Source organism: Rana temporaria, chromosome 2 (assembly GCF_905171775.1).
Source record: "Rana temporaria chromosome 2, aRanTem1.1, whole genome shotgun sequence".
NCBI classification, from domain to species: domain Eukaryota; kingdom Metazoa; phylum Chordata; class Amphibia; order Anura; family Ranidae; genus Rana; species Rana temporaria.
In genome coordinates, this window is record NC_053490.1 from 278,486,283 (window position 1) to 278,513,010 (window position 26,728).

General features: G+C 43.8%; 1 protein-coding gene across 2 annotated transcripts in view; it reads right to left on the bottom strand.

Annotated features, from left to right (window-relative positions):
* KCNQ4 (potassium voltage-gated channel subfamily Q member 4) overlaps nt 1-25,459 on the bottom strand; it is a 284,528-nt gene extending 259,069 nt beyond the window's left edge. Inside the window, exon 1 of one of the 2 annotated variants that reach the window (XM_040337092.1) lies at nt 24,746-25,459. In XM_040337092.1, coding sequence (XP_040193026.1) covers nt 24,746-25,020 — 275 coding nt within the window. In that variant the 5' untranslated portion in view covers nt 25,021-25,459. The remainder of the gene's footprint in view (nt 1-24,745) is intronic. The other variant, XM_040337091.1, reaches the window with a different exon arrangement.
* Between the last annotated feature and the right edge of the window lie 1,269 nt (nt 25,460-26,728).

Below are 26,728 nucleotides of genomic sequence, written 5' to 3' on the forward strand. Positions count from 1 at the left end.
GATTGCTAGATAGCTGTAACATGGGAGTGGGAATAATAAAGGGTTTATTATAAAGGAAAAGAAGCTCAAAAGCTAAGCAGGCCATAGATGATAAGATTTTCTTTCCTGCAAGCACGGTCTGTTGATGGGGGAATCTCTCCCGCAAAGATATTGTGTTCTCCAGGGGTGGGGGTGTGGAGAGCCATCCCTGCCAAGAGAACACAGTGATTATTGCTAGTTACTATAGCCACTGACAATAATCACATGCTAAAAATCTGACATGCTGGTTCTATCCAAGAAGAGAGAGGCTTTTTCCCTCTGAAACGTGTTGGCTGTAGCTGATGCTCTTAACAAGAATGAGCCCTTTTAGCATAGGTGTACGCAGCCTATTGCATTAGGGTGTACACACCAAAGCTCAAACACAAATGCGTGTGTAATATACAGTATATAGCATTGCGCAAGTCAGTAGGGCTTTGTCAGCAGGGCAGAGATTGGTGTCTAACTTTTGAGACAGAGAAAGGGACTGAGGACAGAGATTCCCCAGTCCCTTTCTCTGTAGCCAAGCAGCAGGGGGAATCTGCACAGTACAGCGTTATTAGGGTGTGCCCAGGCACACCTTACACCCTATGTGCGCACGCCTATGCCTTTTAGTAATATTAACCTTTAGGCCTGGTCTGGTTCACAATAGAGCATCCAAGTCACACAGAATTGCATGACAATGGAAATCGCATTGTTTTCAATGATGCTTATGCACATCAATGCAACTCAGTATTTAGCGATTTTTGGAAAAGATTCCTGTACTACTTTGGTGCAATTCCAGTGTGATTTTTGTCCCTATAGAATCTGCAAACCACATTCAAAACACAACCAAGTTGCGTTACATAATTGCACTGAGGATCGGATGAAAACCAGACTGCAGTAGTATGAACCTAGCCTGAGGCTGCATTCACACCTGAGCGTTTTGTAGCCTGAAGCCTGAAGCTATAAAACGCTAGAGGGGAAAACATACATTTTTCTCTATGGAGATGGTTCACATCTCCACTCCAAAACGCCTGAAGCCGAACGCCTGAAGCTCAAACAAGTTCTGGACCCTTTTTTGTCGCGCGAATCAGGCTGATTTGGGCGTTTTTGAACGTTTGTATTCCCATAGAAACTAAAGGAAACGCTCGATTCAAGCGTCTAGCGCGACAACGAGCGTTTCTACGCGCGTTTTGTCGCTTTAATCTGTTCTGTGAAATAGAACTTTCACCCAGGAAGAAGATAAAAAAAATCTACAAACATAGAAACAAGTGATGAAAGAGATGATCATTTTTCCTATTGGCTAAAATAAAAAAAAGCTGAAGTTCTAAAAAGGTCGGACAACGCTGTATGCAAACGCGTGAATATGTGTGAATACACACGACAAAACGTGCGGAAAAAACGACCGAAAACGCTACGTTCAGGTGTGAATGCGGCCTTAGACCAGGAACTCCTCTGTACACACCCAGGAACAAAAATAAAAGTTGCAACTTAATTTGTTACTTTTTGATTTGGTAACAGCTTAAACTTTTTTATGTTTATTTTTTTTTTCTTAAGTACAATGAAACAGCCCATGTGTGTGAGTCTTCGCTACACAGCTGCACTTGTTTTTAGTGCAAGATATATATGACCATTGATAAATGTCATAAGACAAACAGTAAAGTCATCTGACTAGATTTCCCAGTAATGATAAAGCATTTTGATATCTCTTTTGATATTAATCAGAAGTGATGGAAAGTTACCGTAAATCTAAAATCAAACAACTATTTCCTGTTGTGCTTTATGAAAACAGAGAAAAAATATATTTATCCAGGGTTTATATGTTTCCTCAAATTAGACACCATCCAAACGTTATTTCTAGTTTTTCATAGAATGGGGTAAGTGTAAAGCATACAATCTGATTGTAGAACCTCCTTTACCTCTATCAGCAACAATATAGTGCAAAGGCCTGCCTAATTGCATACACCATTTATAGATAGCTTAGAAAGGTCCTCATATTGCACAGTTTGGTAAAGCTAATTGATTGTAGGGACAAATTGTAATTTGTATGGACACCCTTCGAGCTTCTGACATTTTTTATTGCTGTCTCTGTCCTCACTGATGACATTTTTCTTACTTCACCTACTTCCTATCCCAGAATCATGACAGAAGTGAGACTATGAGGTTGATTTACTAAAGGCAAATAGACCGTGCACTTTGCAAAGTGCAATTGCACTCTACAAGAGCAGTTGCTCCAGAGCTTAATAGATGAGGTGAAGGTCTGCTGAGTTCCATAATCCAATTATGTGCAAGCAAAACATTTATTTTTTTACTTTGCATGTGACTGGGTACTCTTTGCAAACTGAAGCTTTACCTCATTTACTAAGCTCTGGAGCAACTACAACTGTACTTTGCAAAGTGCACAGTCTTTTTGCCTTTAGTAAATCAACCCCCATATCTTCTAAAACAAACGGAAATCTAAGATTGGACAGGTGTCACCAGAACAATATATATATTTTACATTTCTCTTCTCTTTATCTCCTTGTGTGAGGCCCCGTACACACGACCAGTTTCCTCGGCAGAATTCAGCTTCCGACCGAGTTTCTGGCTGAATTCTGCCGAGGAAACTGGTCGTGTGTACACTTTCGGCCGAGGAAGCCGACGAGGAGCTCGACGAGGAAATAGAGAACATGTTCTCTATTTCCTCGTTGTTCTATGGGAGCTCTCGTCGGCTTCAGGGCTGAACTGGCCGAGGAACTCGATGTGTTTGGCACGTCGAGTTCCTCGGCCGTGTGTACGAGGCCTCAGTCATAATCAAGATAGCAAGTGGGAGGGGATTTACCCAGAGGCGGCTAAGATAACAATAAGATGCCATGCTAACCAAAAGTAGAAAATTAGGCTTTGGCTTGGATTCCACAAGCTTTTTAAACAGAATGAAGTGGCCACAGAGGTTAGCAAAAGCCTACATAGACCCTGCCAGTTAGATAGATAGAGGCAGCCTGTCTATTAGGGGGGGGGGGCTCTATCCACACCACCCCTTATATTAGTAATGGATAGATTCATGCATAGCATGAATCTCTCTTTGATCGTGGCAGCCACCCCTATTCATGCATCTGGCCCCTCTCAGGACGCCAGGCGCATGAATTACATTAGCAGGGGTGTTTTTTTTTGTTTTTGTTTTTTTAAGCGCCTGATTAGAGCCATGGGTTTCAAAATAGGGTGGACTCATGGTGCAAAGCATTACGCTCGGAGCCCAAATGAATATTTGCTTTTCTAACACTAAATCGCCTCTCAGCCAATCAGAAAGCAGGGGTCTGATACCTGTCCCGTCCCCCCTCCCAGTCGTAGTCTTGATGGTTCTTCATGATTGGCTTGGAATAATCTGACCCATCTAATAATTGTTTTCTATTCTCATTTAAATTGATCCACAGAAATGTTTTTTTTTTTTTTTTTTTTACCTAAGCCAGAAGTGGCTTTAAGGCTGGGTTCACATATTTGCGACTGCGGCTTGCAGTTTGGCATCCTGTGCATTTCTGTTCACAGGTTCAGGTGCAAACGTTTCCCAGAATTCACACCTGAACCAAACCCAAAAATGCACAGGGCCCCGTTCAAAACTGCACCACAGCTGCCCCGGACATGTGTGACCTGGCTGCATTAAAAGTCAGTCACACTCACATGTTATGCGAATTGGAGGCGGTTAAAAATGCATCCAATTCACATACATGTGAACTCAGACTAATGCCGCACACACGCGATCGGACATTCCGACAACCAAACCGTGGATAATTTTCAGACCGATGTTGGCTCAAACTTGTCTTGCATACACACGGTCGCACAAATGTTGTCAGAAATTGCGAACGTCAAGAACGCGGTCACATACACCACGTACGACGACACAATAAAATGGAAGTTCCATACTAATTGCGCCACCCTTTGGGCTCCTTCTGCTAATCTCGTGTTAGTAGAAGTTTGGTTAGAGATGATTCAAGTTTTTCAGCTTCGTGCTTTTCAGTCCGTTACAGCGTGACGAATGTGCTATCTCCATTACGAATGCTAGTTTTACCAGACCGAGCGCTTTCGTCTCGTACTTGATTCAGAGCATGCATGGAATTTTATGCATCTGAATTGTCTACACACGCTTGGAATTTATGAAAACAGATTTCAGCTCTCAAATTTTTGTAGTTGGAAATTCTGACAGAAAATGTCTGATGGAGCCTACACACGGTCAGAATTTCCGATAAAAAGCTCCCATCGAACATTTGTTGTCAGAAATTCCATGCATGTGTACACGACATAAAAGTTTACAATCCTCAGTCTATGGGAATGGTAACAGATTCTGTTATTATTTCATGTCAGCATACAGGCCAAATTAATTAACCCTATATTTAACCTTGATGTTGTGGTCTTTATGTCTGCTCTGTGACTGTTTTTATATAAAAAAAAAAAAATCCAGTCAAGAATTCTTCTTTCCACTCAAACCATACTTAGCATTTCTGTAAAACAGCACATAAGTAAAAGCTGTTTCTCCTGACGTTATGAGGTAACTGGAAAGTTTGTCTTTAAATACCCATCTAGAGAAGCAGACATTACGCAGAGATGTTGTCTGACTAGAAGGCAGAGGATATACAAGCCATGCCTTCAAGTGTTAACATGTTCCATTCCTGACAGAACAGAGCTGCATGCTTGGTAAGGAAGATTACATTATGGCAAATCCCCCTGTGGAAAACGAATACTTCAATGAATGTGTATCTGGAGAGAAAATGAAACAGTATTCCAGCAACAGATTTATATAACTCCACATACAATAATGGATTCTGTGATGAATATTAAAAGGGGGGAACTCCAACAGTGAGAGCTCACTGTGATACCTAAGTATCCTGTCTACCTTGGGGATTTGTGAGTTCTGCCTCCTCTTCTTACATACTCCATAATAGTTAATATAGAGCAAATCCAACATGAAGAGGGGAATGCTTTTTTAATAAACACAACAACATACCAAAAAAAACAAAAAAAACAAGCAGGGTAAAAAAAAAAAACATATAAAAAAATCAAGAACATCAAACAGTAGAGATGGGACCTAATATAAGCGATACAACATTGTCTGCAAAGGCTTATACCCGAGCTCCAGACCAAGCTCATATGAGCTAACCACAGTGACCAGATTGAGTCAAACTTATTGGATAGATTTCTCAGGAAAAAAAAATGTCTCTCACAGGAAATGCACTCATTAAGATCAAATATCCAGTCAGATATGGTAGGAGGATGTGGGACCACTTAAGTCCACTTCATAAGTGACAGCTGTAGTAGGTGTGCAGACCCATGTATTCAGAACAGGATACCTCTCACATAAGTCCGAGGAAGATAGAGGACACGGAAAATTGGTTTAAAACGATTGTATACTGCTGGATGTTTTTTTTTTTTTTTACCCTGCAAGGTAAAGTTATAATGTGCTAGTATGCCTCGCATACTAGCAAATTATGTTAAACTTACCTTAAATGAAGCCCTCCTGTGTCAAGAAGTCAGCGATGCAGACGCTCCCATCTTCACCATCTTCCATCTGACTGGCTGTAGCCGCGATTCATGGCACAGGGCTCTAAACGAATGCCACATATGGGGCTGTTCCCTCAGAGGACATGCGCCAGTGATGTCACTGGCTGCATGTAATGTAAATATCTCCTAAATGGTACACGTTTAGGAGATATTTACACTACCTATAGGTGAGCCATATTATATGCTTAATTATAGGTAAAAGTCAGCAAAGGAAGTTAGGCCTCATGCACACTGGATGTTTTTACAGCAGCTGTTTTTGGCTTTAGGCATTTTTTTTCTACAGCCAGTAAACTCCCCAGCATGTTATCCTTTGTGACCATACACACACAGGCTGTTATCAGCGTTTTTTGGCAGGGGTGTTTTCTGGCTGGAAAAAAAGCCCAGAAGTAGTAGTAGGTTTTAAAGCGGAGTTCCACCCATGACTTTTAATAATCAGACATTCGCCTGTCACGCGGTCCAGCGATGCGAGTGCAGGAAGCCCCGCTCCTCTCCGAGGCGCGGACATTCTAACTGTGGGCACCCGGCTGTGGCTTCACTGTACATGCACTAGCCGCGCTGCACTCTGTGAATGTCCGGGAAATTTTCTGGGAACTGTGATGTGTCCCAGAAGATTGCAGAGAGGTAAGGGGGAGAGTTGAACTTCCTTCCGGCACCACGGAGGAAGAGGAAGCTGGGTGCCTGTAAAAACTGGGTACCCCCCCCCCAAAAAAAATGCCATGCCAAATGTGGTATATCAGGGGTCATCTAAACTTAAAGCGGAAGTTCCATTTTTGGGTGGAACTCCACTTTAAGAGGAGTTTTTCAGCTGTAAAAGACCCCACACATACTATATAACTTTTCTTGTCTGATGTCCTTTACATTTACCAAAACCTTGTAGTGTGATGCCCCGTACACACCATCACTTTATGTGATGAAAAAAAACGACACTTTCTGTGAAGTAAAAAATGACGTTTTTGAAACTTCAATTTTCAAAGACGAAGTTGCCTACACACCATCGTTTTCTCACAATGATCTTGCAAAGTGAGGTTACGTTCCACCACGTTTTACCATTGAAGCTTGCTTCATAAGTAGCTTCTGGGCATGCGTGGATGAAAAAACGTCTTAGAAAACGACGTTTTTTGCTACACACGGTCAATTTCTGTGAAGTAAAAAGTGCACTTTTGAAAAACGACACATAAAATTGAAGCATGCTTCAATTTTTTTTGGTCGTTTTTTACAAGACATAAAACGACGTTTTCCCCCACACACAGTCAATTAAAGTGACGTTTTTAAAAACGTCATTTTTTTTCATCACATAAAGTGATGGTGTGTACGCGGCATTAGGGTTGGCCTGATTGCATACAAATTGAAACTCTTAAGGTTTGACCTCATATTTTATGGTTTTGGTAAATCTAAAGGAAAAAATCTATAGAAGATTGTATAGTGTGTATCCAGTATAACTCTGATAAAAGCTTGAAAAACTTCTGCTATTCTGCTTTTATCAGTATTTTTGAGAAATAAGCTTTTGTGGGAGTATAACTTTGCTAAAAAAAGATAAAAACAAAAAAAAAATGCTACAGCTAAAAAATGCTGAAAAAACGCTACTGCAAAAATGCTGCAAAACTCATTCTACGGCTACAGCTTTCTACAGCTAACGTTTTTATAACATCCAGTGTGCATTAGGCCTTAGTTTTGGGTGGACTGATCCTCAAATAGGCTTCATGCACATTGGTTTATTGTAAATTCCGTTTCTCCTGACAGGAAAAAAATCAGCATTAAAAACTCACTTAAGCTGTATTTTTTCAAACCAGTTTAGGAGAGTTTAGCAGAATTTGGCGTTTAGAAGTTTATTTCATTGGCCAGAATTTAATTTTATTCTGGCCATTGAAATTAATAAATGCAGAAGTGCTAAATGTGCCTAGCATTTAGACGCGTTTAGGTGCGTTCTGGCGTTTTTATATACTTAAAAGCTTCTCCCCTGAAAGTGATTCTTCTGCATTCGACTTTTAATCTCTAGTCTGAGATCACAAGTTTCTTTCCTTTTAACTTAGAAAGTTTGCATTTAAAGTTGAGCTTTTTCTCTGTTAAAAAAAGAGTTGAGCTTTAGGACAGGCAGCAAATATAATGAAAAATATGTTTGTAAACTGTTGTACCTGTGGAAAATGTGCAACTCTGTTCAGTCAGCCTTGTCATTCACACATTCTCTGCATAGCCAGGAAGATTGACATCAGCGGCCAGGCTGGGAACCGAAGAGGATCACGTGGACGCGCGCGGGACTTTCAAGGGGTCAGGTAAGTAAAACGGGTGTTCGGGGGGGGCGATACCGTCAGATGTTTTTTCACCTTAATGCATAGGATGCATTAAGTTGAAAAAACATTTACCTTTACAACCCCTTTAAGTCCTCTTTCTTCCCCATTCTGATGCTCGGTTTCAACTTCATCCATCAAGCCATCTTCACCACATATAGATGCCTAGAAGCATTGAGTTGCTGCCATGTGATTGGCTGATTAGCAATTTGCGTTACCAAGCAATTGAACAAGTGGCCAGTGAGCGTATATAATATATATAAGTTTAGAGACTCCTGATATATGCTTTTAAAAAGCTGCTTGTATTGTTATACTGTAGTGGGTCACATATCTCACCAAAAAAGACAGCTAGGTATATACCGTATTTATCGCGGTATAGAGCTCTCCCGCGTATAGCCCGCACCCCTAAACTTGACCCGGATTCCTGTGAAAAAACGTTTTTTTGTACTTACAGTTTTGGTGTCTTCCGCGGCGTCCATCGGCGGCCTCGTCGGGTCCGGCGTACGTCTGCGGCTTTGGGTGTCCTCCTCGTCGGGTCCGGCGTCCTCGCGTCCTCCCCGCTCGTTTCCCGCGCCGAGTTTGAATACTGCGCCGACATATACAGAGCGCAGTACACTCGTGTATCGTCGGGCAGTCTCGGCTACTCTCGTGGTGACGTCCTGTACGTCCAGAGGCGCCGAAACTGCCCGAAGATACACAAGTGTACTGTGCTCGGTATATGCCGGTGCAGTATTCAAATTCAGCGCGGGAAAGCGGGTATCGGCGTATACCGCGCACCCACGATTTTGCCCTGATTTTCAGGGCAAAATAGTGCGCGGTATACGCCGATAAATACGGTAGATATTCATATCCTTGATCAAAACGGCACACAACCGGGCTTTTTTCCCTAATTCAGACAGTGAACAGATGGGCTGCATTAACCTGTGGATGGTTTTGTTCCCCTAATAAAAACAAAAGTTATGTATTTAAATGAAAAAAGGTTTAGGGCTCATCTAGATCCATACAAGAACAAGTACACAACCTCCTGCGCTTGTGCCCCAATCTGACAACAGTCATGCCATTTGGCTATTTAAGTGTTAATGCAAGGCACAGTTGCTTTGGCTCTGAGGAAGAGGGAAGTCCCTCGAAACGCGTTAGCCTGTCAGATTTGTATTGTTCTGCCATAAAGTCGCAGTCACGATAAAAAACGCAGATCGCCGCCATTACTAGTAAAAAAAGAATAATAAAAATGCCATAAAACTATCCCCTATACACTATAACTTTCGCGCAAACCTATCAATATACGCTTATTGCGATTTTTTTTATCAAAAATATGTAGAAGAATACGTATCGGCCTAAACTGAGAAAAACATAGATTTTTTTTAAAAAATTGGGATATTTATTATAGCAAAAAGTACAAAATATTGCTTTTTTTCTAAATTGTCGCTATTTTTGTTTATAGCGCAAAAAATAAAACCTGCAGAGGTGATCAAATACCACCAAAAGAAAGCTCTATTTGTGGGGAAAAACAGGACATCAATTTTGTTTGAGAGCCACGTCGCACGACCGCGCAATTGTCAGTTAAAGCGACGCAGTGCCAAATCGCAAAAAGTGCTCTGGTCTTTAGTCAGCCAAATGGTCCGGGGCTTAAGTGGTTAAACAAGCTGAAGTTAGAAGCTGATTGGCTATCCTGCACAGCTACACCAGATTTTTCAATTTTACTAAATCTCCCCAGTATGTACTTTAAATGCAACTAGTAGCTGAATTTTCCTTGATTTCAGTCTCTTCTAATCCTCTGTAAAGTAGATTAGGAGAGGGAGGGGCATCACTGTGGGCCAATCAGATGTGCCGCAAGCATGCAAGTTGACAAGGAGCAAGCCAACAGGAGGAGAGAGCACAGAGGTGACCTCATCCATCCTTTTTCTGCTATTTTTACCGCCGACGCTATGGGCGGATTTGCGGCGCATTTTGGCCGCTAGCGGGGTGCTTTTAACGCCCGCTAGCGCCCGAGAAAGGGTTAAAAACGCCTGCAATGCGCTGCTGCGCCAGCGGTATAGCCGCGCTGTCCCATTGATTTCAATGGGCAGGAGCGGTGGAGGAGCGGTAAACACACCGCTCCAAAGATGCGGCTAGCAGGACTTTTTTTACCGCCCTGCTAGCGCAACGCTCCAGTGTGAAAGCCCTCAGGCTTTCACACGGAATGAATGGTGCAGCTGTTTGAGGGCAGATTGCAGGCGCTATTTTTAACGCTATAGTGCCTGTAAAACTCCCTCAGTGTGAAAGGGGTCTAAATGTTTGCAACTAATTGTATTTAACTTGTGTGATTCAATAAAACTTTACCTGATTAAAAAAAACAAGGGTATCCAAAATGTGTGCGTTGTTGGCAATAGCAATGAATCAGGTACCCCCGAAGGGGCTGCTGGCAGTTGTGTTCCGCCTCTGGTAGTCTTATAGTGCTAGCTGTCTCACGTGGCTACTGATCCCAGTACCACATCTTTTCACTGCCCATGCCATCACAGTCAACCTTACTGGCTCTACATCCATCCCAGACTGCTCCATCCCAGTTCTCTAAGGCATGCCTCCCAGTCCTCCTAACTCTGTGTCACTCACTAGCCCGCTTGGCTGCAACTTTCTGTTGCTCCTAGAGACTTGCCTGGCAGTGTTTCCCTGCTGTCCTCTTCTTGCTCCCAGTGCCTACTGTCTAGGACACTTCCTTTGGCTTAAAGAAGCACCTGTCTGCACCTGACCCCAGGCCCAAGATCACCCCCTCAGACTGGGGAGCTCCTTCCAAGGCCATGACAGCCTAACACACCATCTCCAGCTTCCACCTGAACAACTCCTCCCCAGCTGGGCTGGCCCAGAGTATTTGAGGAGGCCTGCCCCCTGCCAATCCAAGTTGGGGATTGGTCAGGGCCCTCAGAATACTCCAGGCAGCTCCACCTCTCCTCTCCTCCTTTCTTTCCAGAAGATTATGTTCTGGAAACAAGTGAGAGGTCTCAGTGATGCTGCCTGTAAGTCATCCAGCTCTCCCTGGATTTCTGCCAACCCAGGAAACAAAACAAGCAGGCCTGGCTGCCAGTCAAGCCTGCATAAATTTGCCTCCACTGACAAAAATCTAAATGACTCACCTAGCACACTAGAGAGTGCTACACTTATAAGAAAGTGAAACAAGAATTCTGATGATTTGCTATGGGTAATAACACTACTTGTGTGTATTTGTTTTCCTCATCAGTTCTGACATAAGCCTGATTATCACACGTCCAGCAAAAGTTGCTATAAGCTGTGCTCTGACAGAAGGGAGACATTGCTATGACTGCTACATTCCCACAAAGGGTGATTTTAGTGTTGTTATGGTATATTGTAAACATTGTAAAGTTTAGGCTTGGACCAAATCCAAGAACTAGCCAATGTGTCTAAAAAATTACAATTGGAAACTATAACATTTTTACGAATAATTGTCTCTATTCTCTGATGCCAACAAACATTTCCCTTGAAAGTTGCTGTCTGATGCTGGATTGGAGTGACTATCTTTTGAGTTTAAGGCTGGCTTTACACCTGTGTTGCAGCACATGCATGTTAGCACTTACCGTATTTATCGCGGTATAACGCGCTCCCGCGTATACCGCGCACCCCTAAAGTTGCCCCGAATCCTGTGGAAAAAAGTTTTTTTTTGTACTTACAGTTTTGGTGTCTTGCGCGGCGTCCATCGGCGGCCTCGTCGAGTCCGGCGTTCATCTGCGGCTTCAGGTGTCCTCTTCGTCGGGTCCGGGGGTCCTTCTGCGGCTTCGGGTGTCCTCTTCGTCGGGTCCGGCGTCCGTCTGAGGCTTCGGGTGTGCTCTTCGTCGGGTCCGGCGTCCGTCTGCTGCTTCGGGTGTCCTCTTCGTCGGGTCCAGCGTCCTTCTGCGGCTTCGGGTGTCCTCTTCGTCGGGTCCGCCGTCCGTCTGCGGCTTCGGGTGTGCTCTTCGTCGGGTCCGGCGTCCGTCTGCGGCTTCGGGTGTGCTCTTCGTCGGGTCCGGCGTCCTTCTGCGGCTTCGGTTGTCCTCTTCGTCGGATCCGGCGTCCGTCTGCGGCTTCGGGTGTCCTCTTCGTCGGGTCCGGCGTCCTTCTGCGGCTTCGGGTGTCCTCTTCGTCGGGTTCGGCGTCCATCTGCGGCTTCGGGTGTCCTCTTCGTCGGGTCCGCCGTCCTTCTGCGGCTTCTGGTGTCCTCTTCGTCGGGTCCGGCGTCCGTCTGCGGCTTCGGGTGTGCTCTTCGTCGGGTCCGGCGTCCTTCTAGGGCGTCCTCCCCGCTCGTTTCCCGCGCCGAGTTTGAATACTGCGCCGACATATACAGAGCGCAGTACACTCGTGTATTGTTGGCAATGCTCGGCAACTCTCACGCTGACGTCCTGTACGTCCAGGACGTGAGCGCGGAAGGAGCCGAGACTGCCCGACCATACCCAAGTGTACTGCGCTCGGTATATGTCGGGGCAGTATTCAAAACTCGTGGCGGGAAAGCGGGTATCGGCGTATACCGCGCACCCACGATTTTGCCCTGATTTTCTGGACAAAAAAAGTGTGCGGTATACGCCGATAAATACGGTTATAATGCTGATCCTCTGAACTCATTGCTTTTAAAGTCACTTATCTGTAATTATTAGGAAGATCGTGCATTACATGCTACCTCCTTATTCAGGGTCATCTAGGGTCAGCATGACGATCAGGTATGTTTTGGTGGTTAGGAATGACAGCCTATGTATTCCTTTTATCATAGGTTTTCTTCAATTTGACTAGCCATAATTCAGAAGCATTATAACATGAACAAAGTGCTCCATAAGGCTGTTAGCCTCATGCATTTATATTGTAGACATGAAGCTCTTCTGTGACCTCTGGTAATGCTTTCCATTGGCTTACAGCAGTCACAGTCTAATGGAGCCTTAATCATTAACATTACTAACATGAGAATGGTGCGTACTATTCACAATCTATCACATATACAACAATCTATCACATATACTCTCTCTCTCTCTCTGACAGTATTTTCCACTACAAACTTGAATCTGCTTTATGTTGTTAATAAATAAATAAGAATAAATGATAAATAGAAGAATCTTCTCCGGATGTTCTGCAGACCAATATGAGGAAGGTAAACATAGGCGTGCACAGGGGGTGTGCCAGGTGTGCCTGGGCACACCCTAATCACCATGTGGTGATGATTCCCCCTCCTGGCCAGGCTTCCCCCAGTGTTGCGACTCCCCCTGCAGTGCTGCTGGCCTCCCACCTCTCACCCCCTCTGACTGCTGCAGGGGGATGTTTCAAAATGGGGAACTGGGGAAGAGGCTAGTAAATATGTAATTTACCGGTCCCTTCCTTTTCTAAATGAATACACACACTCGCTCACTCACTGTGTTCATTTATAACTGAAGCATAGTAGACTTTGTTTACTATGTTTCCATTTGTAAATGATCAGGAAGCGCTCCTCCCCTACAGTGCTGCTGGCCTCCCTCCTGGCTGCTGTGGGAGATGTTTTAGAATGGGGAATGGGGGGAAGGGGCTATTAAATATGTAATTTACCGGCTCCATCATTTTCTAAATGAATACAGTGAACCCACACTCACTCACTGTGTTCATTCACAACTGAAGCACAGTAAACTTTGTGAATGCAGGGATATGTTTCAGAATGGGGAAAGGGGGCTAGTAAATATGGCCCTTTCCTTTTCTAAATGAACACAGTGAACACACTCACTCACTGTGCCTATTCATTACTGAAGCATAGTAAACTATGCTTCAATTTGTGAGTGAACAAGAAGCCGCTCAGCACAGAGCACTTCCCATTCATTCACTGTCTCGTGTAGCTGAGGCTGCAGAGAAATGAATGTGTGTTTGTGCTTTGGGGTGCACACTCTAATGCAATAGGCTGCGCACACCAATGAAGGTAAGAAGGGCTTATGTGGTCCTATGCTCAATTAACTTAAAGAAAAATTCCACGTTGCTCCGTAAGTTGCGGCGGCGTATCGTAAATCGGCCGGCGTAAGCCCGCCTCATTCAAATTTGGATCAGGGGGGCGTGTTTTATGTAAATGTACTGTGACCCGGCGTGATTGACGTTTTTCCTGAACGGCGCATGCGCCGTCAGTGGAATTTCCCAGTGTGCATTGCTCCAAAGTACGCCGCAAGGACGACTTACGCAAACGACGCCCCATTCACGGACGACTTACGCAAACGACGTAACTTTTTCAAATTTCAACGCGGGAACGACGGCCATACTTAACATTGTTACGCCGCACTTATGCCACCATATAGCAGGGGTAACTATACGCCGGGAAAAGCCTAACGTAAACGTTATTGCGTCGGCCGGGCGTACGTTTGGGAATTCGCATATCTACCTAATTTGCATACTCAACGCGGAATTCGACGGAAGCGCCACCTAGCGGCCAGCGTAAGTATGCATTTACGATATGACGGTGTAACACAGTTACGCCTGTCGGATCTAAGGGAAATCTATGCATAACTGATTCTAAGAATCAGGTGCATAGATACAACCGCGCAACTTAGAGATACGACGGCGTATCTGGAGATACGCCGTCGTATCTCGTTTAAGAATCTGGGCCAAAGAGTAGCAGAAGTGTTGAAATGTTGGCCTTTGTTGAAGAAGATGAAAGTTCCCTTCAGTGCTGCTCACAACCAAAAGGCCATGTGCCCCCTGCTGGCAGAAATACTCAGTGCTAATTAACTGATCCTCCTCAGATCTTTTTAGATTCTTCCAAGAAAGACTGGGAACATAGCTTTATGTCAACATTTGAGTGCATGTCTGTTTAAAATGATTGTAAACGATCACCTTGTAAAACAACCCATTCAGTTTAAAATAGAAATGAATGGGCAAAACATTTTTGTATAGATAAAAAAAAAGTTATAAATGCATTTTTTCTTTTCTTTTTTCATGCTTTTAAAAGCGTATTTTGAAAAACACGAATTTCAACTGCAATATGCATACCGCAAACTGCATAAGGACTGATTCACATCTATGCAGGCTGCAGTTTGCATATTGCAGGTGCATTTTGCGTTTTTCAATACATGCTTTTCATCCATTAAAGTCTATGGAACCAAAAAAATCAAGTCCTTGGCCCTTTCCATAAAATGCACAGATGTGAACTACATCCATAGGAAACCATGTTAAATGGACTGTAGTGTGTTTCTGCAAAACTGAAAACGTGCTAAAAAAATGCATAGGTGTGAACCAGGCCTTAGACACTTTGCAAAGTTTGTCTTAGACCCCATACACTCTGGGGTAGATTCAGGTACAGCTGCGCGCTCCTTACGGAGGCGCAGTGTACCCTTTTTACCCTGCGCCTACGCAAATTTTTGGCGCTACGCTTCATTCATGAAGCAGTAGCCACGTAATTTGCGTGGGCGCTCTTCAAAAATGCCCTGCGTAAGGGCGCCTAATGTAAATGATCCCGTAGGGGGCGGGAATCATTTAAATTAGGCGCGTTCCCACGCCGAGCGTAGAGCGCATGCTCCGTCGGGAAACTTTCCCGACGTGCATTGCGGTAAATGACGTTGCAAGGACGTCATTTGCTTCAAAGTGAACGTGAATGGCGTCCAGCACCATTCACGATTCACTTACGCAAACTACGTAAATTTCAAACCTCGCGACGCGGGAACGACGGGTATCCTTAGCATTGGCTGCCCCTGCTTTTAGCATGTGCAGCCTTACGCGAAACCCCGACGTACGCAAACGACGTAAACTGCGTACGCAGGGCTCGCGTAAGGGTGTGAATCGGCGTTAGTATGCAATTTGCATACTATACGCTGACCACAACGGGAACGCCACCTAGCGGCCAACGTAAGAATGCAGCCTAAGATATGAGGGCATAAGAGCCTTATGCCACGCATATCTTAGGCTGCAGTCGGCGTAACGAGCTCTCTGAATCAGGAGAACTCATTACGCCGGGGCAAGTAAGCAATTGCGCTGCGTAACTATTGTTACGCAGATGCAATTGCTCTCTGAATCTGGGCCACTGTGTGTAGACATGATATGGCTGCAAAGAGGCTTGAGGCGATCAGCAGCCCTGAGATGCAAAAAAGGATGAAAAAAAAAAAAACATTATGTAGATGAACGAGTTTATGACATATAGTTTTGTAGCAAATGAAGTGTCACCCAGTTTGGGTTTACGGCCCATTCATACCTTTCCAAAACGGTTACATGTACTAGTATTTTGCAGTGCTATTCATTTTGAGTTGGACCCCAATGCAGCTCCTGAGCACACAAACTGTACACCACAATGTGCACTATTACACTACTTTGCATTGCCAAAAAATGCATATCTGTTTTTTTAATATCTTTGGTGTGTTGCCAGCCCAATCGTTTGAATAAGCTGCCTTAGCGCAACAACACAGTAATGCGCACAAAAAGAATATAAACGCACATTCGTTAATCCATTGCACCAGGACTTCAAGGTCTGAACAGACCCTAGATACTGTATGCAAACAATCATATAAACATTGACAGATTGCTCATTTACTGTATGAAAAAGTTTCAATGGAGTGTAGAATTATCACCGCTCAGCAAAGTAGGTGAGATCTACCGATATATAAAGAGGCTGTGCAGTTGGGGAAGTGAGAAGCCTGGTGGCAGCAATTATAACAAACTAAAATAACATAGCTGCCAACGTTCCTGAAAACACTGAGACAACACTTTACTGTAATAAACAAAATAGCGTTGCGGTGCTGCTCGTTGCCTCGTGGGACATTCCGTAGGACATGGGGTAACAGGAGAACTAGTAAAATGAGGGGACTGTCCTGCCGATCGCAAGGCACTTGGCAACTGGGTACAAAAAGAGTAGCAAAAAGGAAAGCTATTTAAAAGAATGGTCTTACTGAGATTTATCAAAAAGCAAGAATTTAGACTGTGGTTGCCTCAATAATATATTTTATGGATTTTTAAGTTTTTTTAATAAAGTTTAATAATAAAGGTATATGACAGAACAGTTTATTTTGGGGTGTCTACGCTGAATGAACCCATCAAATATGCACAGCATTTTTTGTCAAGCCATGCGTAGCCCTTCACATCTATAGTAAATATGTCTTCTTTAACATACTGTATATTCTGTTATACGGTAAAATCAATATTGTACAGTAAAACCTTGGTTTGTGAGCATAATTCGTTCCAGAAACATGCTTGTAATCCAAAGCACTTGTAAATCAAAGAATTTTTATTTATTTTTTCAAACCAAGTTACTTGTAAACCAAGGTTTTACTGTATATCCTTTCCTGTTACACAATGCACCTAATATGTATAGTTATAGCTATGCTCTCATTCCATTTTTCACAATACAAGAGAGCTGTAGACTGATGGACCGTTGTAGACTGATGGACCGTTTTCATCGGTTAACCGATGAAGCTGACTGATGGTCCGTCGCACCTACACACCATCGGTTAAAAAACTGATCGTGTCAGAACGCGGTGACGTAAAACACAACGACGTGCTGAAAAAACGAAGTTCAATGCTTCCAAGCATGCGTCGATTTGATTCTGAGCATGTGTGGATTTTTAACCAAAGGTTGTGCCTACTAACGATCGTTTTTTTCCCCATCGGTTTGGAATCCATCGGTTAAATTTAAAGCAAGTTGGCTTTTTTTTAACCTATGGTTAAATAACCTATGGGGCCCACACACGATCGGTTTTGACCGATGAAAACGGTCCATCAGACCGTTGTCCTCTGTTTAACCTATCGTGTGTACGAGGCCTAAGAGGTAGACTTAGTGCCCATCGCAGTAATTTCTGCACTAACAAAATGACAGCTAAAATGTGATTGGTAGTTGCGGTCATCAACCCCACTCTTACTGCCCCAGGTTTCCTAAATCAGCACCAAAATAATGAGCAGGGTTGCTGATTTTTGCATCCCTTCGCTACAGCCTTTGGGACATTCGAAAACATTCCTGTCATTTTTTATGATGGGATCACTGGCTAGTTTGACCAAGCACAGTCTATTTATGTATGTCACAAGAGAGCATGACTCTAAACCAGGGAACCACAATGCTATAATCTTGCAAATAAAGGTCTTGTTACTGGTGGAGGTGGGGGCAGAGCTGATATGGGCTACTACTCTGATACACATCACAACTGTAGGGTTAAACTGGGTCCTTTAGGCTGCATTCACACCTGAGCGTTTTGTCGCCTGAAGCGCGACGCTCAAAAACGCTAGAGGGGAAAAAATACATTATTCCCTATGGAGATGGTTCACATCTCCACTCCAAAACGCCTGACGCTGAACGCCTGAAGCTCAAACAAGTTCCGGACCCTTTTTTGTCGCGCGAATAGGGCGGTTTGGGCGTTTTTGAGCGTTTCTATTTCCCATAGAAAGTAATGGAAACGCTTGATTCAAGCAACTAGCGCGACAACGAGCGTTTGCTACGGGCCTTTTATCGCTTTAATCAATAGAACATTTCACCCAGGCAGAAGATAAAAAAAATCCACCAACATAGCAACAAGTGATGAAAAGATGATAATTTTTCCTATTGGCTAAAATAAAAACTGTCAAAGTACAAAAACGTCGGACGACGCTGTATGCAAACGCGCAAATAAGCATGAATACGCGCGACAAAAACGACCGAACGCACTTTTTCCGGTGTTTTTTTCCGGCGTTTTGTCGCGCGTATTCATGCTTATTTGCGCGTTTGCATACAGCGTCGTCCGACGTTTTTGTACTTCTACGTTTTTTATTTTAGCCAATAGGAAAAATTATCATCTTTTCATCACTTGTTGCTATGTTGGTAGATTTTTTTTATCTTCTGCCTGGGTGAAATGTTCTATTGATTAAAGCGACAAAACGCCCGTAGCAAACGCTCGTTGTCGCGCTAGTCGCTTGAATCGAGCGTTTCCATTACTTTCTATGGGAAATAGAAACGCTCAAAAACGCCCAAACCGCGCGATTCGCACGACAAAAAAGGGTCCGGAACTTGTTTGACCTTTAGGCGTTTGGCTTCAGGCGTTTTGGAGTGGAGATGTGAACCATCTCCATAGACAGTAATACATTTTTTCCCCTCTAGCGTTTTTGAGCTACGCGCTTCAGGCGACAAAACGCTCAGGTGTGAATGCAGCCTAAAGCAGAAAGTCAAAGCATTACAATATTCAAGCGTGACAAAATATCCAGTCAATAAATAAATCATAGTATAATAGTATTGTAACAACTTTGTACAATGAAAGTAAACACAGGTAGTTGCAAAAATTAAACAAATAAAAATGATATATACATATACTTGTTCTGCTAAGCTCTATTTGCAGTTTAATCCAAAACACAACAAACCCAATGCAGATATAGAAAAACTCCACATAAGTGAATGTGATTTAATTTATTAATGCATCGGTTTAATAAAATGATAGATGTAGCATAATTCAAATATTAAGATTTGTGTGTCGGGGGATACCAGACACATCATTCCCCTGGCTCTCAGTAATTTCACATCAGGACATCTATAGACACAAAACAATTATGGTGGTCCGGACAGCAGTTCAGCTACTACAAAAAAAAATTAAAAAAAATGCTAATATATGAACTTTTTTTCTTAAGGTTTTTCTTTCTATGGCACTTAATTTCAATCATCCTATTTCCTAGTGTTGTACAATGAAAGTACTACTAAGATAGGTATAACATTTTCAAAATGGTTTGTTTGAAAAAATGTAAATGAAAATGATTTGTTATTAACCACAGCAACCAATGAGCAACCACTTTGCTTAGTTTAGACCAGCCTTTCTCAACCTTTTTACCAGAAAGGGACCCTTGTAATACTGTTCTGGAGTCACGCAACCCATTCTAATAATTACTACGTCTACAGCACATGGTATGACAAATCTTCAGTGGGAAGAATGCTCCTTACATTTGTGGTCAGTGGGAAGAATCTCCCTCATATAGATAACAAAAACAATAACTTACGTCAGTGAGATCTTATCGGAGAGGCAGAAGGAACCCCCAGCAACCTCTGGAGGAACCCTAGGCTTCCAAAGAACCCTGGTTGAGAAAGGCTGTGGTGTAGACAGCTAAAGAAGTTAGCCTGTGATTGTTTCTGTCGGTCACTGCATACCTTTGCACAGAATGTATTAAGACAGACTTTCTCAACATTTTTAACATAGAGGAACCCCTAAAATAACATTCCTGTCTTGGGGAACCCCTGCTAATAATGACTATATCTACAGCTCATGGTAAATTACCAGTAGGTGGAATGCTCCTTACATTTGTGGTCAGTGAAAAAAATCCCCCTCATACTGATCATTTATGTCAGTGGGAACTTATCTGAGATGCAGTAGTTACTTATGAATCAAGAAACCCCCAGCAACCTCTGGCGAAACCCTAGGCTTCCAAAGAACCCTCATACTGATCATTTATGTCAGTGGGAACTTATCTGAGGTGCAGAAGTTACTCATTGATCAAGAAACCCCCAGCAACCTCTGGAGGAACCCTAGGCTTCCAAAGAACCCTCATACTGATCATTTATGTCAGTGGGAACCTATCTGAGGTGCAGAAGTTACTCATTGATCAAGAAACCCCCAGCAACCTCTGGAGGAACCCTAGGCTTCCAAAGAACCCTCATACTGATCATTTATGTCAGTGGGAACTTATCTGAGGTGCAGAAGTTACTCATTGATCAAGAAACCCCCAGCAACCTCTGGAGGAACCCTAGGCTTCCAAAGAACCCTCATACTGATCATTTATGTCAGTAGGAACTTATCTGAGGTGCAGAAGTTACTCATTGATCAAGAAACCCCCAGCAACCTCTGGAGGAACCCTAGGCTTCCAAAGAACCTGATCATTTATGTCAGTGGGAACTTATCTGAGGTGCAGAAGTTACTCATTGATCAAGAAACCCCCAGCAACCTCTGGAGGAACCCTAGGCTTCCAAAGAACCCTCATACTGATCATTTATGTCAGTAGGAACTTATCTGAGGTGCAGAAGTTACTCATTGATCAAGAAACCCCCAGCAACCTCTGGAGAAACCCTAGCCTTTCACAAAACCCTGGTTGAGAAAGGCTGCTATTGATAGTTGTGATGACTTGTTATTGTTTCCGTGGATCATACTTTTGCACAGATTACATTGCGGCAGTCTTTCTCAACCTTTTTTTTTTTTTTTACCGAAAAGGAACTCTTAAAAAATAATTTTCAGGTTTTAGGGAATGTCTGCTAACATTGGTTCAATAGCGGTCATTAGGAAAATGCCCTTTACATTGGTGGCCATTGGGAAGAATGCCCCCCTTAGTGTGATGGTTAGAATCCCACCGTTAGAGACCGCTTAAAAGCTCATCAGTTTCATTAGCTCTGCAGTGATGATAGACCTGGATCTATGAAGGCACCATCAGATGGGAAGTCAATAAGTCACAGCTCTAGGAACCTCTATCATCCTCTGGAGGACCCTAGGGTTCCGCAGAACACTGGCTGAGAATGGCTGCTTTAGAGCAGTATTGTTCACTTTCAGGCAGAAAGGAAGGAGCACTCCGTCATAAGTGCCAAAATTTCACAAATCCCAAAACAGGCTTTACTACGGCATTATTAAAGATCCTTAAGCTAAACAACTGACTTTTACAAATGTCATATATGAAAGTATTCAAACTAGGGCATTAATATTAATGACTTCCTTTATCCTTTGTCTGAATAATAAATAGCATATATCATGAAAAAAAAAAAATCTAAACACTGACTGCACTAGTAAGTGCCATGGTAACACTGGCAACATTACAGATCCCAGAGACCCAGGCAGACAGATTTTCAGAAACCCATCGGTAGATTCTGCACGGCAGAAATAGTACAATAATCACATTTACATTGACCCCTTTACTTGCAGAGCATCTGTGGTTCTTAAGGGAACATCGTTCTTTTTTTTTTTACAAACTCTTTTCCCTTCTCCTGGAACATGAGGATAATTGTGCTGTATAAAATAAGGAAGGGACATCTAGAAATAGTTGTGTACCTACTTATGCAGTGATAGATAGACAGCTCTGTGTTATAGATTGGAGTGTATAGGAGTTACCAGTGCACACTGCTCTAAGGCTGATGTCAGGTGGATGATTCTGCCGTTAGAGGCAAATTACCAGCAGCAGGATTGCTAAGGAGGCTGCCTGTCTGTCCCTATGGAATCACTCGATCTGTAGCCAGACACAACCAGATGTCGCTGGCCTGAATGCTGCTGTATCTCCATCACCTTTTTTTATCGGTTGCCTCTCCATTTAGATTGTAAGCTCTCAAGAGCAGGGCCCTCCTTACCCTCTTGTATTGTAACTGTGCCTTCTCCTTTTCGTTTGTAAAGTGCTGTGCAAACTGTTGGCGCTATAGAAAATATATAGTAATAACAATAATAACAATAACAAACACTAATAATAATAATAATACCAAAAAATAATAATAAAAAAGTACTGATGGAGCTACAGAGGGAGTGATTCCATAGGGACAAATGGACAATCTTTCAGTAATCCTGCTGCTAGAATTTAACAAAATCGCCAGAGGCAGGATTGCTACCTAAGTCACCCCTCTGACATCAGACTACAGCTGATCATATACTATGGACTCTCCAATATATGTACACTATATGAAGACGAACCTAAACAATACTTTCAATTTGTAGCCAATGAGACTTTCCTCATACTACATAGTTGTTGGTAGATCCAAAGGAGATTGTACAATCAGAACGGACAATGTATGGTCACCTCAAAGCTGCCCATGCGTTGTACAATCTCAGTTAGATTTAACAAAACAATGTGATCTGAGGACAAACCTAAACAACCTATTCAGTTTAAATCAGGCAGGTCCTTGCACAAAGTAGTTGATGATAGATTTAAAGTTGGCCATGCACTTTATAATCAGATTGTACAATCTTTGTACAGTCTCCCAAAAGGATGCAATGTGAGGATGGACCTAAACAATGCATTTCGTTTGTTTCCAATGAAATTGTATTGAGTGTGGTGAGCACATTGTACGATAGTACTGTATAGCGCCTGGTGAGCCTAAAGCAGACTGTACCATAGTACTGTATAGAGTCTGGTGAGCCTAAAGCAGATTGTACGATGTTACTGTAAAGAGTCTGGTGAGCCTAAAGCAGATTGTACGATGTTACTGTATAGAGTCTGGTGAGCCTAAAGAAGATTGTACGATGTTACTGTAAAGAGTCTGGTGAGCCTAAAGCAGATTGTACGATGTTACTGTAAAGAGTCTGGTGAGCCTAAAGCAGATTGTACGATGTTACTGTATAGAGTCTGGTGAGCCTAAAGCAGATTGTACGATGTTACTGTATAGAGTCTGGTGAGCCTAAAGAAGATTGTACGATGTTAATGTATAGAGTCTGGTGAGCCTAAAGCAGATTGTACGATGGTACTGTATAGAGCCTGGTGAGCCTAAAGCAGATTGTAAAATAGTACTGTATAGAGTCTGGTGAGCCTAAAGCAGATTGTACGATAGTACTGTATAGAGTCTGGTGAGCCTAAAGCAGATTGTACGATGGTACTGTATAGAGTCTGGTGAGCCTAAAGCAGACTGTACGATGGTACTGTATAGAGTCTGGTGAGCCTAAAGCAGACTGTACGATGGTACTGTATAGAGTGGTACTGTATAGAGTCTGGTGAGCCTAAAGCAGACTGTACGATGGTACTGTATAGAGTGGTACTGTATAGAGTCTGGTGAGCCTAAAGCAGACTGTACGATGGTACTGTATAGAGTGTGGTGAGCCTAGAGCAGATTGTACGATGGTACTGTATAGAGCCTGGTGAGCCTAAAGCAGACTGTACGATGGCACTGTATAGAGTCTGGTGAGCCTAACGCAGACTGTACGATGGTACTGTATAGAGTCTGGTGAGCCTAAAGCAGACTGTACGATGGTACTGTATAGAGTCTGGTGAGCCTAAAGCACATTGTACGATAGTACTGTATAGAGCCTGGTGAGCCTAAAGCAGATTGTACGATGTTACTGTATAGAGTCTGGTGAGCCTAAAGCAGATTGTACAATGTTACTGTATAGAGTCTGGTGAGCCTAAAGCAGATTGTACGATAGTACTGTATAGAGCCTGGTGAGCCTAAAGCAGATTGTACAAAGAGATTGTTTATAGTCAGATTGTACAATAAGATCGTATGGTGTCTGGTGAGCCTAAAGCAGACTGTACAATGATATTGTATAGAGTCTGGTGAGCTTAAAGCAGGATTGTACAAAGAGATTGTGTACTGTCTGGTGAGTCTTAAAGCAGATTGTAAAATGAGATTGTTTAGTGTCTGGTGAGCAGGTTGTACAATGCGATTGTATAGTGACTAGTGAGTCTAAAGCAGATTGTATAATGAGATTTTATAGTGTCTGGTGAGCAGGTTGTACAATGCGATTGTATAGTGACTAGTGAGTCTAAAGCAGATTGTATAATGAGATGTTATAGTGTCTTGGTAGCATAAAGCAGGTTGCACAATGAGACTGTCTGGTGTCTGGTGAACCTAAAGCATGTTGTACAGTGTGATTATATAGTATCTGGTGAACATGCAGCAAATTGTACAATGATTTTGTATAGTGTCTGCTGAGCCTAAAGCAGATTGTACAATGCGATTGTATATTGTCTGGTAAGCATATTGTACAGAGATTGTATAGTGTCTGGTGAGCCTGTAGCAGATTGTACAGAGATTGCATAGTGTCTGTTGAGCCTAAAGCAGATTGTACAATGAGATTGTATAGTGTCTGGTGAGCAACTTGTACAGAGATTGTATAGTGTCTGGAGGGCCTGTAGCAGATTGTACAGAGATTGTACAGTGTCTGGTGAGCCTGTAGCAGATTGTACAGAGATTGCATAGTGTCTGTTGAGCCTAAAGCAGATTGTACAATGAGATTGTATAGTGTGTGTTGAGCCTAAAGCACATTGTACAGAGATTGTATAGTGTCTGGTGAGCCTGCAGCAGATTGTACAATGAGATTGTATAGTGTGTGGTGACACATGTGAGCCTACCCTGTGGCATGGGTACTTACATGAAGACATGGTAAACAAAGGCCCATCCCCGGGGTCTCTCCAGCACGTTGTAGAGATAGTTCTGCAGCCGGCGGTACTTCTTGTGGGATGCGGAGCTCCGCGGGGGACCCGGTAGAGGGGTGCCGAGGAGCCCTAGGCGCCGGGGGCTGCCGCTGTCAGTCTGTACGGCTGTCAGTGCCACGAACTCCATGCCGCTGTCCTGGCCGGAGACGGGTGCCAGGGACAAGGATGGCACCCGGCCATTGTCTGTCTGGGGCTGTGCTCCCACTGCCATGGTCCCTGTAGGAGGTAGGTGGACTCTCGGTCATCGGATGGAGCGGTGCTGGGAAAGTTTGGCTGCCATTGCAGTGAAAAGTTTGCGGAGAGCGGAGCAGTCAGCCGCCGCCTGGCAGACAGTCAGTGCCCGGACTAGCAGCGTTCTCTCCTATTAGATCCCCTCCTTATTCCAGAGACCACCCCCCTTCTATGATCCCGGAGAGATCCTCACCGATCCAGTGCCAGCCTGCCCACTCTGTTGTGTGCCACGTGCCGCCCTCTGTCACTTTACTATCCTCCTCATCACCTCCACCCCTTCCTTCCTCTACTTGTCTCTGACATACAGCTCTTCTCAGCATTTCACTTCGTCATGCCCGATCCCCCGGAGACCGCACTGGTGCAACCATCAAACGTGGTGCCATGCCAAGGGAGATGCCTTCTACTTCCAATATTCAGTGTGAGGAGCTACCAGTGCCAACTGCCCACGCCGACTCCTCTCTGCTGCCAGCCCAATGGGTATCTATTGATTGGCGACCAGCTACGGCTAACGGGGGGGGGGGGGGGGGGGTTTGGGGCTTGTCTCTACACAGAACTAAATGGCATTGCAAAATACATCTCTAGTCTTCTCACTGGAGGCTCCTTGTGACATTTACTACTTGTCAGAATTTGTCACTGTTGGGACCCAGAAGTAGGAGACATTCTTATAGGGACTCTGAGATAAGGTGGACTCTCATGAGATTCCCTGAAGTAAGGGGAACTTTGATGGGGAGTTTGATGTAAGGAGAACTCTGTTAGAAAGCCTGATGTAAGGGGAACTCTGATGGGGACCCTGATGTAAGGGGGACTCTGATGGGGACCCTGATGTAAGGGGGACTCTGATGGGGGCCTTGAAGTAAGTAAGGGGGGACTCTGCTAGGGGTTCCTGATGTAAGGGGTCTCCAATATAAGGGGGGCTCTCATGGGGACCCTGAAAATAGGGAGAGCTTTGATGGAGGCGCTGATAAAATAAGGATTCTGCTGGGGATCCCAATGTAAGGGGAACTCTGCTGGGGACTCTGATCCTGATGTAAGGGGGGTCCAATGGGGACCCTTAAAATAAGAGAGACTCTGATGGGGACACTGATGTAAGAAGGATTCTGGTGGGGACCATAATTTAAGCGGAACTCTGATGAGGACCCTAAAGTAAGGGGAGGTTCTGATGGGACCTTGATGTAAGGAGGACTCTGCTAGAAAGCCTGATGTAAGGGGAACTCCAATAGGGACCCTGAATTAGGCGAGACTCTGAAAGGGACCATAATGCAAGTTAGTTCTGATGTAAGGGGAGTCTGATGGGGACCCTGATGTAAGGGGGACTCTGATGGGGACCCTGAAGTAAGAGGAGACTCTGGAGGGGACCCTCGTGTAAGCAAAACTTTGATAGGGATCCTGATGTAAGGGGGCTCTGATGGGGGCCCTGGAGTAAGGGGGACTCTCATAGGGATCCTGACGTAAGGGGGCTCTGATGGGAAGGGGAGTCTGATGGGTGCCCTGATGCAAGGGGTACTCTGATGGAGACCCTGATGTAAGGTGAACTCTGATGTGGACCCTGATGTAAGGGGGGCTCTGATGGGGACCCTGATGTAAGGGGGGCTCTGATGGGGGCCTTGAAGTAAGGGAGGACTCTGCTAGGATTCCTGATGTAAGGGGTCTCCAATGTAAGGGGGACTCTGGTGGGGATCCTGAAAATA